Genomic DNA, 15,444 nt, shown 5'->3' with positions numbered 1-15,444 from the left:
GGGGGCGGACATTGGGAGAGTCAGGAGGGTCTGGGCTTGAGCTGAGGGAATAGCAGCCCACGTGGAAGGAACCACAGGGTGCAAAGCCTGTGGCAGGAAGGAGCTTGATGAGTAGAGGGATGGAAGGAAGATAGTGGTGGCAAGGAGCAGGGTGGGAGAGGAGAATGGAGAGGTGGGCAGGACCCTCCTAGTCGCCAGTGGGGGGGGTTGTCTTTTTCCTAGGAGACTTTAAAAAAAATTTTTTTTTAACGTTTATTGTATTTTTGAGAGAGAGAGAGAGAGAGAGAGAGCGTGCTCATGCGAGCACGAGCAGGGGAGGAGCAGAGAGAGGGAGACACAGAATCTGAAACAGGCTCCAGGCTCTGAGCTGTCAGCACAGAGCCCGACGCGGGCCTCGAACTCATGAACTGTGAGATCATGACGTGAGCCGCAGTCGGAGGCTTAACCCACTGAGTCACCCAGGCGCCCCTTTCCCAGGAGACCTCAAGGGGTGTAAGCAGTGGGGTTGATCGTTTGAGTCTTTAAGCTTGCTCTGACCCTGGTGTGGAGAAAGGAGGGGGCTGGGCAAGTGTGGGTCAGTCAGGAGACCCCTGTGGTAGACCAGGTGAGACCCGGTGGGTTGGGCGAGAGGGGGATGGTTGGTATTGGGGATGGAGAGAAATAATAATAAAATAATACTTGTAATAGTAACGTGCTTCATGCTCAATAAATGTTAGCCATTTGCATGATGGATATGCTTTGGGGTATGTTGAGGACCTTGGTACTAGAATCGTTCAGAGAAGTGGGGCAATGGTAATTAGATGATTCAGGGATGTATTAAGTTTTCCCACCTTCTGGCTCCAGCCTTGTCACTGAATAGCTCTGTGCCACGGGGCGTGCTCCGCTCACCTCCCGGGGCACCCACGTCCTCTCCTATAGACGGGGATGGTGGTGGTGTCGGCCTCACAACTTTGTCGGAGATTTCTGCAGCTGACGTGGAAGCACTTTGCAGGCTCCCGGGTGCTGCATGCGTGTAGGTGGTATTCGTAGTATTTCATCCAGTATTCTATATTCCTTGCCATCCCTTCCACCACGTGTTGGTTGGGAGTAGGGAAAAAAAAAAGCTTTTATATTTTGCCAATTACAGGATTGTTCCTCGCGTTCTTTTTTTTAATGTTTATTTTGAGAGAGACAGATGGACAGGGGTGGGGGGGGGAGAGGGAGGGAGGGAGAGAGGATCCCAAGCAGGACCCGCACTGTCAGTGCAGACCCAATGGGAGGGGCTCCATCCCACGAACCTCGAGACCATGCCCTGAGCCGAAATCAAGAGTTGGCCATTCAACCAACCGACTGAGCCACCCAGGCGCCTCTTCGCTCACATTCTCAAAGGCTTCTTGTGTGCCAACTGTGGCAGTAAGTTCTTTTCCTCTCATCCATAGTCTTCCCTTCCCTGTTCCTTCTTTCCATCCTCTGTCCCCAGTTCTCCCCTTCCTTGTGCCATGATCCAGCCTCCAGATCCCTCAGTGGCTTCTCCTTGGGAAACTCGTGCTGACTTGGTGGGCATTTTGGAGCAGCTCGCTGCTCAGGCTGATGGGTTCTCAGACTTTAATGTCGTTGAGGCCGTCAGGTGCCATAGGAACCGCTGGGAACGAACCACGGCAGTCCCTCCGCGTAGCTGACTTGGTGCATGGCAGCCTGCCCTGCAGGGTGACACGAATTGAGCAGCGATAACTTTTACAAACTCGATGACTCAGCAGTGTCTCCTTGGCACCGGATGAGAGCAGTCTTAGCATGCAGGAACGAGTCGTGGAATAGCAAAGAGAATTCTTACAAATAATAAACATCCCTTTCTATTATTCCAAAGATAAACATTAGAGATGGAGTCACTGGGGTTTTTCATAACCTTCCGTGGACTCCTGACTGTTCTTTCCCAAAATAAACGTGGTGAGTGTCTGCAGTTCAGATACTTCTCTTCCCTTGCCCCTTTATGCTTCAGAAGTACTAGATTTTCCAACACAAGCCTCCATATCAGCTGACATTGCAGACGTATAAAGGGATCGTTTGTAAGGGTTTTTGCTTCCAAAGGTTCTGGTACCAGCTGCTTTCTTTCTGGACTCGGTTTCCTTGTTTGTGGAACAACCATGTGAACCTCGATAATCCCCAGGGTGCAGTCTTCCTCCGGCTTCAACGTGCACCCAGTCGGGGTGGCCTCTGCCCTTAGGCGGTTGAAACACTCCTACTGATGTACAGCAAGTAAAATGGACTTTTTGTATATCAGATCCATACTTTAAGGAACCGTAGAATGAACTTTAAACATTTTTTTAAGAAGTAAACATTTCTTCTGCATCTGATTAACCCTGGCAGGAAGTCTGTTTGGAGGTCAGGAGGAACTAGAATACTCACATGTTTGGATTCCTAAAGCAGGGCCCACCCCTGCTGGTGAGTCAGGAGGCACCATCCAGCGTGGTCCTGCTTCCAGAGGGCTTGCCGTCGGCCTCTTCGGAAGCGCTCCAGCACCGTTTCGGGGATGCATGCTTGTTCTCCACTACCCCAGACTGCAATCCGTGGCCAGGCCATCACTGTTACCCATCTGAGCCCCCCGGGGTTGAGCTTTGGCCCATGCGGGCGAACGGGGATCGGTGTCTCCTGGCCGAGGGCATGTTTAATAACCACCACACCACTCCTGTCTAGGATCTAGTATGCCAAAATGGCAACCATCTCCTGAAGTCAGTTCTGAAAAATAGACTGCTCCTAAGTATGGTTGTAGGAGGGCAGGGCTGATGCTTGCTCCCAAGACTGTCAGCATCAATCTGTCTATGAACTTGGACTGAGTTAAGGACAGCTGGGGGATAATTGAACCAGGTGGATCAGGTTTCGAGTGTGAACAAAGATACTGAGAACTGCCTTGTAATCATTTCAATGTGAGGCATGCTCCCTTCTCCCTGGACCTTTAAGGAGTCTGAAATAGTTGAAAGGGAGCAGCGGAGAAAGAGGAAGATGGTGATAGCCTGTCTGTCTTCACCTGGAACCTGATCTGAAAGGGAAGTGGAGATCGTGGAAGGAGCGTGGGCCCTGGGGCTGGGCAAACCTGGTTCCAATCTTGGGTTGGCCTCTTCCAGGCACTGCGGCTCGGGGTGAGCTCCTGAACCTCATTTCTCCCTTCCACCTACCAGGGTGTTAGGAAGAATTGACTCCGTTTGTGTTCCGTGCCTGGAGGGTGGGGGGCGGGGGTGAGCATCAGAAAGCGGTAGCTGCTGTGGTCAGTAATATTTTGGGCCTCCTGGAAAGGGTGTGATCATTTCGATGCCAGTCCAGGGCCAGGAGCTCTGCCCGTGCTCTCGTGTCTCCCTGAGCCGGCTCTGAGGTCGGGTGGTGACATTTCCATTTCACAGGTGGAGACACTCGCACGCGTGCTGGTGGTTGAAGTGACTCGTGTGAAAGTTTCATTACAAGTGCCGGGGACTGATGCCAGATGATCCCTACTGCTAGAAGGGATCTTTTTTTCTTTAAGGACTCCACAGCGAAAATAGTCATGGTCTCCTTCTGACTTAGCAAATGGTAGAAAATTAGAAAAAACTAGCAAAGTATAAAAAAATAAAAATCACCTCGATCCCACTACTTAGACAAAGTATTATTTTGGAGTACTTCTTTCTGGCGTTTTATTATTTAATGTTCTGATGGGTATATAAGTAGGTGCTGTTGTGTTTCTGTTTGTTCCCTGCTGGGTGGCAGGGTCGTAGCATGGCAGTTACAAACATAGCCTCTGGAGCCAGGCTGAGTTCATGTTCCAGCTGTGCCACTGACTAGCTTTGTGACCCTTGATAAGTTCCGTAACCTCTCCGTACCTCGATCCCCTCATCTATGAAACAGGATTAATGATGGGAGCTGTTTGATAAGCCAGTCGTGAGGATTGAATGAGTTAACACATAGTAAGCACACAGAAAGCCTTCATCAGTATAACTGTGGTTAAAATCATAATCATTACGCGAGCGCTTGGGTGGCGCCTGACTTGGGCTCAGCTTGCAATCTCACGGTCCGTGAGTTCAGGCCCCGCGTCGGGCTCTGTGCTGCCAGCTCAGAGCCTGGAGCCTGCTTCCGATTCTGTGTCTCCCTCTCTCTGCCCCTCCCTGCTCACACACTCTCTTTCTGTCTCAAAAATAAATAAGCACTAAAAAAATCATAACCATTACGCTTCCTTTATAAACCTGATTTTAGTGGTTTCCTGACACACCATGTAGACATAGCACGATTCGCACACAAGACCCACTGCTGCTTTCGTGGTCTTCAGCATGTTGGTGGACACGGAACCTTGACGAATCCTCTCCCTGTTTCCTCCGCTCCAGCGCCAGATTTGATTCACATCGTCAGACCCGCGCATTTCTTTTTCTTGGCTGTCGTCAGAATTACCAAGCCTCGAGACCCCACTTTGCTCTCTTACCCCTGGTTCCGGCCTCGGAAAGTGCGGCCTTTCAGTCTCCGTGCCTGTCGGCCTCACATGGGCTCCAGGGTCAGGAGGTGTGTGGTGCTGGGGCTGCTGGGGTTTCGTCTGCAAATGAAAACCACCTGGCCAGCTGCTCGGGTCAGATGGGAGCCAGATGGGGGAAGTTGGGAGGGGGCGCTGGGCAGCCTGGAGCAGCGTCCGCGTGTCCTGTCATCTCGGCCCCTCCCAGGCCCCGTCAGCCTGCAGGGGGTTGCGTGTAACCCGGCATCTCTCCCGTGCCCAGACAGTTCCAGGATGCAGGGTCCTCCCACCCAGGCCACAGCCAGCCCGGAAGATGTGACCCAGAACCTAGAGAGGTGACACTCACGTCAGATTGGATGGCAGAAGAGGAGCGACAGGTGGCTAAGTGGCCATCGGGGTGGAAACTTTAACTGTCAGGCTGAGGGGGAGGCGGCAGGGAGAGTAAATAGCCAAGTTAATGGAATCCACATGGCACACGGGCAGGAGAGGCTTTTGGACGGAGCAAGGCCAGTGATTCAACGAAGACACACTGAAAACAGTCCCCCCAGGAAATGTGTTGGCCAGTGACAGCTTGCTACAGATTAGGGAGTCACGTTGAGTCGAGTTGGTCTGGTCTCCAGGCCACTTGGCACGCGAGTCATTTGCAGTCGAATGAAGGAAAAAGGCATTTGTGAAAGGTGAGGGGTGGCAAAGCACTTGGCATCTTCCTTGGGTCTGAGTTGTCACAACTGCCACCAGGATTTGATTTGCGGTTCAGAGAGGGAAAACGAGGGGAGGTCTCTACCTCCGGGCCTTGTGGATTAAGGAGGTTGCCAGAGCGGGAAGTAATGCCTTCATTTCAGTGTCTAAACAAGCTTGTTCGGGGGCAGAGAGAGTAGAAAAATACTCATCCCACTAAAGAGTGGGAGGGAGGAGAGGTGATCAGCGCACTCAAATTGATTTACAACTAGGAGTGGAAGTTCTGCCTTGCAAAGGAAAAACCCCCTGAGAGATGGAAAGTGCCAGGAGAGAAGGGTGTTCTGGATGTTTACTTTCGCCTTTGGAACTGCCCTAGCGTGCCTTTCCCTGCCAGCGGCACGGCTTGCTGCTGAAACGGGGCTGGGCAGACCCGATCTTCTGTTTGATTACTTGGAGATTATTTGACTTCCTTGTCCGCAGACCAGGGCCCCTTAACACTCGATTGGCTGATTGGTTGGCGGGCTCTTAACTCTCCCAAAGAAAAGCCCACCCCGTGTGGGGCTGGAGTCCGCTGCCCGTGTTAGCTCTGTCTTTACCTTTTTTCTCCCACATTGGAGGAAGCTCTGAGGATACAAGCGAGAGTGTCCTAATTAGAGAGCTAATGTCCAGCCTGTTCTAATTCTTTTTTTAAATTGTTTTAATGTTTTATTTATTTACTTTTGAGAGAGAGAGAGAGAGAGAGAGAGAGAGAGAGAGACCCAGTGCGAGTAGGGGAGGGGCAGAGAGAGACGGAGGCTCAGAATCCGAAGCAGGCTCCAGGCTCTGAGCTGTCAGCCCAGAGCCCGACGCGGGGCTCAAACCCACAAACTGTGAGATCATGCCTTGAGCCGAAGTCTGACGCTTAACCGACTGAGCCACCCAGGCGCCCCAAACTTATTCTCATTCTTAAATGTAAAATAAACTTTGTGCCGTGACTTGCATTAACTGCCCGTTGCTCTGGTGGCCCCGGCTCATCAGTGTGGCCCAGCGTTCTGGTTGAGGCCTTCAAGCCGAGGAGCTTGTGATTGGGGCCAGTTGGCTGTGCCCTGCCCTGCCAGTTCTCAGCTGAGCTCTGTCCAGACTGCTCTGACCCTGACCTTGGGGTGGCATCCCGGGGGCTTGTCTGTTAAGGGACTCTGCCAGCTGAAATCATGTAGCTGGACTGCTGTGTCCACAGAACACTTCTAAGAAGGCACGAAAGTCTTGTGGCTCTAGCTCCCTTCTAGGTGGTATTGGGCTCCCTCAAGGACGAGGCTTGGGCCTGCCCAGTGGCCCTGTCTCTCTAGGCTAAGGTTTAAATTCATCGTTTTTCCTAATTTTCTTAATTTTCTTTTGTTTTTTTCCCCTTCCCACTTGAAAACAAAGCAACAGCTACAAAATCCTCATGTCCCAAAGGCTGATAGAAGTTTTACACGCTCCTAGTAGAGATTATTTTCAGCGAGGGCTGGGATGCACACCGCCTGGGGGCCCACTGGGACCTGGGGGTTGTCATTTTTTGATCGGTGGGTTGTAATTTGGAAAAGCAGATTCAGCATTAGAATTTTATATTTGGAAAACAAAGCCTAGTTTCTGCACAGTGCAAACCCTAGAGGGTAAAGTTAACAAAATCCAGTTGGCAGCTGGATCGTGGGTATATTAGAGATTGAAAAATAAAAATTTGGAAAGTTCAGAAAAACAGGTAAAAGAAAAAGAATCACTTAATTTCACTTCCCAGAGAAAACACGTAACATTTTCATATATTGTGTCTCTCCAGGATATTGGCTTTTTTTTCCTTAGTTGAGATTAAATATTTATATCCAACTGTGCTAATTTAACATAAAATAGATCATTTTCCCATGTTTTAAAGGACTTTCTCTGCAAACCCTGTAACGGTGACAGACTATGATCATTTTCCCTAGAAGGGTGTGACCACTTTAAAAGCTTTTGACATATAATTGCCAATTACTTTCTAAAAGAATTGTACTCATTTCCATCCTTTTCCAGCATCCAGATTGCTTTCCTGTTCCGTGTGCCTTTTCTGCAATATATGAACCTCCACTCACCTTCTCCTCCACATGGCTCATTGTCCTGTTCCCCATTTTCACTTTGGCCCGTTTCTGTTCACCTTTGACCACTTCCGGGGAGTGACATCTTGCCGAGGCAGCTTTGAGCTTCTGTTGGATGAGAGCAGTGTTCTCGGTTTTCGTACACACAGCACATCCTGAACCCCGTGTGGTATTTGGCCCCTTGGGCCTGTGCTCCCTCTCCACCGCCACTTGCCATTAAGGCGAGCCTGGCAGTCCAGCCCCCCACCCCCCCACCCCCGCCCTTATGAATGGCTTTTCAGGGCCGGGACTTCGCTTTGTCCTGTTTTCAGTTGCACTGTACAGACACGACTCGACACCCCCCCCGCCCCGCGCTCGCTCTTGCACTTTATCTGACGAGCTTCTGTGAGCGGGAGGTTTGTCTAGTGATTCCTGAGAGGTCACCAGCTTCCTCTGCTGCGACCACATGGTCTTGCCAAGTGCTCTTGAGGGAAGCAGGGTACACAGCCGCCTCCGAGGGGCCTCTGGTTCTGCCCCTGTTGTGTTTCCCTTTTCTGCAACTGCTTTACAGAGGTGTAATTTGCATAGCACAGATTGCCCTGGCGTTGAGCATGCGGCTCGGTTTTGTAAGTTTGGTAGTAAATTTAGAGTTGCAGAGCCATCCCCACAATCCAATTTAACAGTATTGTCATCCCCCCCAGAAAGATCCCTGGCGCTCTTTTGCGATTACTCCCCGATTCCCCGTCTGCCCCCAGGCAAACCACTGATCTTTTCTTCTTTCTGGATGGTTCACCTATATGGGATCATACGGATGGTTTTCTAAGGAAAAGATTTGATTCTTAAAGTAGTGCTTGTTGGAAAACATCTGGTTAAGTGGAAGCCCAGTGATTAGTGTGCGTTACCTTTAGGGAGTGATGTCCTCTGGGTGATGGGACGGTAGGGGGGCTTCTTGCTTTCTGTAATGCTTGAATTTTTGACAGAGAGCCTGTATCACATTTACAGTCAGAAAAAAAAGGGGAGGGAGAGTACGTATTTCATTTCTGGAAAATGCAAAAAGTACAAAGAGGATAAAAAACGAACAGTTCTCAGAAATCCCCCCTCATGGATAAAACCGCTTTTACTTTGGTGTGGGTTTGGTTCCCCCAGCCCCCGGTTTTCTCTGAGCATATTTTTAAAATCTGGCTTTCATGTTTTAAATTTTGCATCCTTGCTTGTTTGTGCTGGCATCACAGAAGCCCTTCTCTCACCTAACTTACAACACTGTTGCAAACTTCTTGTCCATGATCATATAGTGGTTCATTTAATGGTTCCCCGTAATTCCCGTACATTGAGCATTAAGGTTAGTTTTACTTTTTGCTACTGGAAATAATGTGGAATGAATGAACGTGTAAAAGCGTTGTGTAATACCTTTGCAAAACCCTTGGGTCAAGGGGTTTGTACGTGGAAGAAAAATGTTTCTCTCCCAGTTTGCAGCTATTTTTGCAAAATTGTTTTCTAGATTTCTTCTGTGTCACCTGCTCCTTGAAATTATTTATTTGGCTCCAAGGATCGGGTTTAGATTTCTAGGAGGTGGCTTTATGTCGGATTGAGGTGCAAGGTGGAAAGTGGCAGGGGGATAAACGGAAGAGCCGTGCCCATGGGAGCCAGGGTCGAGTTGACCTTCACAAAATCTCGTGTTCGTGATCTAGACAGGGCTTAGGCACCTTGTGTTTTCTGTAAAGAATCCCTTTTTGTTCATCTTTAGTTTGCAGTAAAGCTTTGTTTACATAGATGGGTGAGCAGATGCCTTCCTTATTTTAAGAGGGTCAGCCCAAAGAGACTTTTGGTCCCATTCAAACCACAGTTACCGAGGGCTGGGGAGGAGGCAGCATGCAGACGGACCTCGAGAGCAACTCTGGGATCCTGCGGGCTCCAGGGGAGGCGAGGCCAGTTACCTGGATGCCCCCTTCTCATTGGAGACTCTCTGGCCCAAGCCCTTTCATGATCCAAAGTCTGAACCGAGGTTTTTAACCTGGGATGTCTGGGAATGGGAGACGTGTGTGACCCCACCAGCTGTCTTATCCACACTGTGGTGTGTGTGCATTTGTCTGTGGAGAGGGTCACTTCATCTCTGGCCTCACAAGGGGCAGAACTGTGAATACTCCAGAGGGACTGGTATCGTCCTTAACTAGGGACACCCATGCTGCAGCCACGACATCTGTACTGTGTGATCTTGATCAGGTGACCTAGCCTCCCTGCACCTCTGTTTCCTCCTTGTGAAGTGCTGGGCATGTTGGAGGCACCCAGAGTCACATCTGGGTTCTTATTTGAATTTTGGCTCATCAAGTCTTTAAAGGAGCCATGGACCCAGAATTGAGCCGAGCAACCTTCTGTGTCTCTTCCACCCGGAGTCTGGTGATGCTAACGTGGTTCTGTTAAACGATATCTTGTTTATTTTAAAATAAAGAATGTATTTTTATTATTTATTATTGTTATTTTTTTTTAAGTTTATTTACTTATTTTGAGAGAGAATGTGAGCAGGGGATGGACAGAGAGAGAGAGAATCCCAAGCAGACTCTGCAGGGTCAGTGCAGAGCCTGACGTGGAACTCAAACTCATGAAACTGTGAGATCACGACCTGAGCCGAAATCAGAAGTCGGGCACTTAACTGACTGAGCCACCCAGACACTCCACGGAATGGATTTTTTAAATCGTTGTAGAGAAGGATATAATTATTAGGCTTTTTTTTTTTCTTTTTCTTTTTTTTTTTTTGAGGGAGAAAGGGCATGAAATCCAACCAGTGCTAGCCATGTACATGTTTACCCTTTGTTCACGGAATGAACGCTGGTCATGACGACTTCTCTCAGTGCAGTTGCTGTGAGTTACTGTAGCACTAGGAAGCAGTATTTTTATAGTGTGTAGAGGGAGCCAAGCTAAAGCCAGAAGCAGTGGAACTTTCCTAAAACCAAACCAGAGTTGGAGATTCTAGAGCGCCCGGTGGCATCGTTGCAGGAAGCCAGTGAAAGCAGAGCTCTCCAAATTGGAGAGTTCTGGTGACTTTTTAGGACCCTGTGATTTTCAGTCCTTTAAGCACCTGGGCTGCTGCAGAGCTTTGTGTAGGGCTCCTTTTGTATCCCCCTTGGCTGGGGAGGTGGGTGGAGAGGGTGCTTCCCAGGCCCTACTGCAAGTGGGAGAAAGTTGCCTAATGTCTGGTAAATAGGCCTCTTAGTTGGCAGCTGGGGCTTAATGCGAGGGGGTGTTGCCTGATTTAAATTTGTAAAACAAAACAAAACCCTTTTTATTATGGAAAATTTCAAGCATATAGAACCAGTGGCTTGTCGCCATGGCCAATCTTGTATCTATACCCACCCACGCCACCCTCCCCTTTGAACCAGATTACCTGGTTTAACTTTTTAGGTTTATTTGTTTATTTGAGGAATCTCTACCCCCAACGTGGGGCTCAAACGCACAACCCTGAGATCAAGAGTCAGACACTTAACCGACTGAGCCACCTAGGTGCCCCCCACCGAGTTTAATTTTGATGAGCAATCTGGGTGACCATTCTGAGAATAGACTTTTGCTGCTCTCTGTACCATACTCTAAATGACTACTGGTTGCTGGGTTTTGTTTTGAAAATTGTCAGTTTAAAAACTTTTTTTAAGTGTAAAAACTCTAGCTTGTTCTGTGCTGACACACTCGTGCCTGCCTCTTATAATTAGACATCACAAAGTTTATAGATAACAAAGCCCCATCTGGAGATACCCACCCTGATGATTTTGAAGGGCCCCTGTGCACACTGCCTCTGCCTTCTGCTCTGCGGTCCCCATCGGGCTGCCCCTCACCCAGCGTCACCATCGCCTGTGGCACTTGGCAGGGGTGGGCACGCGGGGAGGGTCTGAAGCAGTGCTAGACTTCTGAGTTCCTAGTGTGTTGGTGACTCGCCGGGTGTTATGTTGTGCAGGAGGGGTGTGCGTGCCCATCACCACCCTCCGGTTGGGGACTCGTTCTTTATAGGCGTGATGGGAGCCCAGCAAATGGAGCTAAGTGTATGCGCTGCACCCTGCTCCCACCGGGCCAACAGAGCCTCCTCGCCCCCCCCCCCCCCCCCCGGGCTGGCTGGGCAACAAAACTGAGTCCCGAGGAAATGTGGCACTCCTGAGCACGCCTCACCCGCTCACTCTACTTCCGGGCAAAGTCCTTGAGCAGATGAACTCCTGGTGAGCCCAGGTCACCCGGGTGCCATGTGTCCCCCGTTCTCGCTCGGACACGCACGCTGCACAGCCAAGAAGATGCAAGGCAAGCCACCGGGGATTCAGTCGTTCAGAGCTCTCAAACCTGCTTATTGTTTATATTACGTCTGTTTTAAAATCTCATTAACTATTGAGAGGATGTGTTTTTATGCGATAGTGTGTCTTAAGGATGAAGAATGGGGTTGAGCTGAGTGCAGCATTACCTATTTGGGACATTAATTCTGAGTCGCCCCACCTCGGGGACCTCAGCGTCGATGTCTGCTGATGCCACTTCATTCGTGTACAAGCCACATATTCCAGCAACATAGCTTGGATCCAGTGGTTGCCATCCAGAGCAGCCGGCCTGAGGCTGGATTGGGAGTCACCCTTTGGCTGTGAGGAAGGTTGGACTGAGCTGCCAGGGTTGGGTTCCGGGAGAAATGCTCGATCTACATAAAAAAGCAAATTGTTGGGGTTATTTGGGGGGGGGATTTTTTAATTTATTTTTGAGACAGAGAGAGACAGAGCATGAGCAGGGGAGGGGCAGAGAGAGAGGGAGACATAGAATCTGAAGCAGGCTCCAGGCTCTGAGCTGTCAGCACAGAGCCTGACACGGGGCTCGAACTCACAGGCTGCGAGATCCTGACCTGAGCCGAAGTCAGGCGCCCAACTGACTGCGCCACCCAGGTGCCCCTGTTTGTCTTTTTAGAGAGCACAAGTGGGACAGAGAAAGAGTGGGAGACCTAGAATCTGAAGCAGGCTCCAGGCTCTGAGCTGTCAGGACCTGAGCTGAAGTCTGATGCTTAACGCACTGAGCCATCCAGGCACCCCAAGAGCAAATTGTTTTTACACCTTCTTAGTCTCTGTTTCTAACATACTCATTACGACGTATCTTTTATTAAAGCGTTTCCTGAATGGTTATGCTTGGAAGTACTTTCTGAACAGTTTATTGGACTTGTCAGTAACGTGTGTGTTTTCTCCTTTAGCTGAGGGAAAATCTGGTAGCACCCCCCTGCCTGGCCCTGGTGTGCTTTCTCACGTCCAGGCTCAGGATGTGACAATGGCAGCTGGGGAGACCGCCAGAGGAAGTACTTGTTTTAGGACCTTGATTCCCTCAACAAACAAACAACAAAATAGAACAGCTCCAAGGGCTGCAGCTAGGGGGAGTCCAATCTAAAACGAGTGACACACGGGGCGCCTGGGTGGCGCAGTCGGTTAAGCGTCCGACTTCAGCCAGGTCACGATCTTGCAGTCCGTGAGTTCGAGCCCCGCGTCGGGCTCTGGGCTGATGGCTCAGAGCCTGGAGCCTGTTTCCGATTCTGTGTCTCCCTCTCTCTCTGCCCCTCGCCCGTTCATGCTCTGTCTCTCTCTGTCCCAAAAATAAATAAACGTTGAAAAAAAAATTAAAAAAAAATAAATAAAACGAGTGACACATAGTAAACACTGCCTGAGTCAGTGGAATTGACCCTGGGGAGTGCATGATGGAGAGTGGTGTCAGAACTGTGTCCTCTGCAGGACCCAGGCGGCACTGGCAGTGTTGAGCAGGAGTGAGCCGCTCTCTGGGCGAGGACACAAGTGTGTGAGGGCTTGCTTCAGATATTTGAAGGGATGTCATGAGGCCAGGACCTTGCGCGTCTCTGGGATGGCTCTGGGGGGCAGGACTGCTGTGTGAAAACGGGCGGTGAGTTGTCCCTTCCGGTGATGACCAGGCAGAGGCTGAAGGGGGTTTGTGAGGGGGACGGGGGACTCTGGGGTCACTAAAACTCTGACATTCTGGATTCTTGAACAACAAGAGACCTTTCACTCAAAGACTTTACTAGTTGATAACTATCTTTTCTTACATTTGTACAAATACAAATTCATAACTCATAATAAATTTACTGAAATGGGCACTGTTTTCCTCTATCTCACTTTTCCAATAAAACTTTGTGGGAGTTTTGAGGCTCCCTCCCAAGAGACATGTTGTTTCCTATCTCTGGTGGGCTTGCCCGAGGCCGGAAGGCCTCTTTCCCACAGGACTCTCTCACCCTGATGTGCCACCACGTTGCATATACCTCCTTGGACTTTTGGGGGTCTTTGGTGGAACCTGCTGATTTTTACATCCTGCAAGAAAGAATTCTGGCTGATGAGTAGATCTGTTCCATCACTGGAAACGATTCCTAACCCTGCCCCCTTGCCCTGGATTTACTCTTTCTGTGATAATCAGCTAAGCCATTTTCCCCAGTCAGAGGACATCCCAACAATGACCAGCTGCCTGCGGTTGGTTGGGAGCGGGGCGTCCTCGCTGGTGACCTTGAAGGCTCTGGAGGGCCTGGCAGCCTCCGGTGGGGAGTCGGGCAGACATCTGCGTTAATACCTTCTTTGAACAACTCGGTGTGCTTGAGAACAGACCTCCTAACTTGGGCAGTCTTACACGGCCACTTCCTCTCGTGCTGAGTCTCACCAGGAAGGGGCACAGGAAAATGGAAAAGGTAGCACAGCTCTGGGTCTGGGTTCTGCTTCCACGTGTAAGCGTGGGTGAGCCCCGGGCCCTGTCTGAACTTCAGCTCCTCAGAGAGCAGTGGGAGGCTTCAGTGGTCAGTCTTCCAGGTACCTGGGTGTGCAGCTTGGCCCTGAGACTCTTGGGAAACTCTTTTCGCTCGGCATGCTCTGGGTTTCCTTAAGCTTACGTCCTAATTGAATTTTCTCAAAAACCCGCTTTCCCCAAGCTGTTGGGCAGCAGTGTACTTTTGAGGGGGTGGAAGAATGGCCGGCTGTCTCTCTCTCCTGTTCTTTCTTCCCAGCCTTATTGAGGTGTAATCGGAGCACGCAAAGTGACATGGCGTGGAAGGGTTCAGTTTGGTCATTGCCGTCTGTTTTACGAGATCGCCAGCATCTGCCTCCTGGCGCTTGCCTCCCTCCCGTGTCCGATCCTGCACTCGCTGGCGTTCCAGCCTCTTAGAAGCGGGGATTCCAGCTGGCAGGGCTGTCACAAGTGTTTCCATAAGCATTCCCACGATCCTTTAAGTGAGGAGCGTGACCTCGGAACCATGTGCCCGCTCCCCTCCGCTCCCCTCCCCTGACGTAGGAGGAGGTGGGAGGTAAGAACAATACTTGGATGGCTGCGTTCCCTGTCTGGGGCGCTGCCGGAAAGCTGAGCATTTGTAGGCCATCCAAACACGATGGTTCTCCTGGGACTCAGGGGTTAGAAGGGGAAAGTGAATTGATTTCTACCTTCGTGTCAGAGCAAAGAGAACTCGCAGAACAAGCCCCCTGTACTTTTCTAAGCTCTCCTGCGGTGCCTCCCCCTTCGCTGTGGTCACGGAACTCATGAGCTCAGTGTAAGAAAATTGGCAAACTAAAGCAAAGATGTTTTCTCTCTGTGTTGCGAAGCTCTCTCACTGGTGAGTTTCAGGCTGGCTTTGCTGGGGTCCCTTGTAGACGATTCATTCGGTTTCCCTGGGCTGGTGGGAGCACGGGGAGAATGCATTCCTAGCTTGGGAATGCGAGAAGGGGTTCTTGCTGTGACAGCGCCTGGAGTGAGTTTCACTGCCCGTTGGGTTCTGCTGATCGCTTTTCCAGTCGTAGAGATCCCCCATTCCGTGGCAAGTTTTTGTAAGACTGTGCAGAAGGGGCACGAGTTTCTTAGGCTGGCCGACTCTGCATTCTGTATTTATTCATGTGACCTAGTGACAGGCAGTAATTGACGTTACCGTTTATTTAGTAGAACGTAGCAAGCACCCCACTCTGAAACCTTATCTAGGAAAGTGCCTCCTGGGCCTCGGTTGCACCCCGTGCTGCTTTGACCGTAATTTTCGCCCGTAGGTGAAGAGTGTGCAGGCTAGATAGAGGTGGATAGGGTAATTACACCCCAGCCCTTGAGTCGGTCAGCACCTTGTCCTCAGTTTCTCCCTTGCCTGCTCTTAGAAGCAGGTCTGCGAGCGTGTTTGGCCTGGGCCACAGTGACATTTCTTACATTCGGTCAGTCCTTACCGACTTGAGGTCTTTTGTCACAGACTCTTTGCTTTTAGTGAAAGCCGTCAGTGGATTTATATGTCTGGATGAGAAACCACTT

At 50.3% G+C, this 15,444-nt stretch overlaps 1 protein-coding gene across 4 annotated transcripts in view; it reads left to right on the top strand.

Moving 5' to 3' along the window:
* The window catches only part of CAPZB (capping actin protein of muscle Z-line subunit beta), a 134,871-nt gene that overhangs the window by 30,647 nt on the left and 88,780 nt on the right, over positions 1–15,444 (top strand). The window contains exon 1 of one of the 4 annotated variants that reach the window (XM_040463077.1): positions 13,838–13,861. The exons of the other annotated variants lie outside the window; for them this stretch is intronic. Within the exon in view, the coding sequence (XP_040319011.1) occupies positions 13,853–13,861 (9 nt within the window). The 5' untranslated portion in view covers positions 13,838–13,852. Of the gene's footprint in view, positions 1–13,837; positions 13,862–15,444 lie in introns of those variants that run through there. 4 annotated transcript variants of the gene reach the window in all.

This window comes from Herpailurus yagouaroundi, unplaced genomic scaffold (assembly GCF_014898765.1).
Source record: "Herpailurus yagouaroundi ecotype Mexico unplaced genomic scaffold, PumYag 77, whole genome shotgun sequence".
Lineage (NCBI taxonomy): Eukaryota > Metazoa > Chordata > Mammalia > Carnivora > Felidae > Herpailurus > Herpailurus yagouaroundi.
Note: the sequence above shows the minus strand (reverse complement) of the source record. Positions and strands in the feature narration are given on the sequence as shown.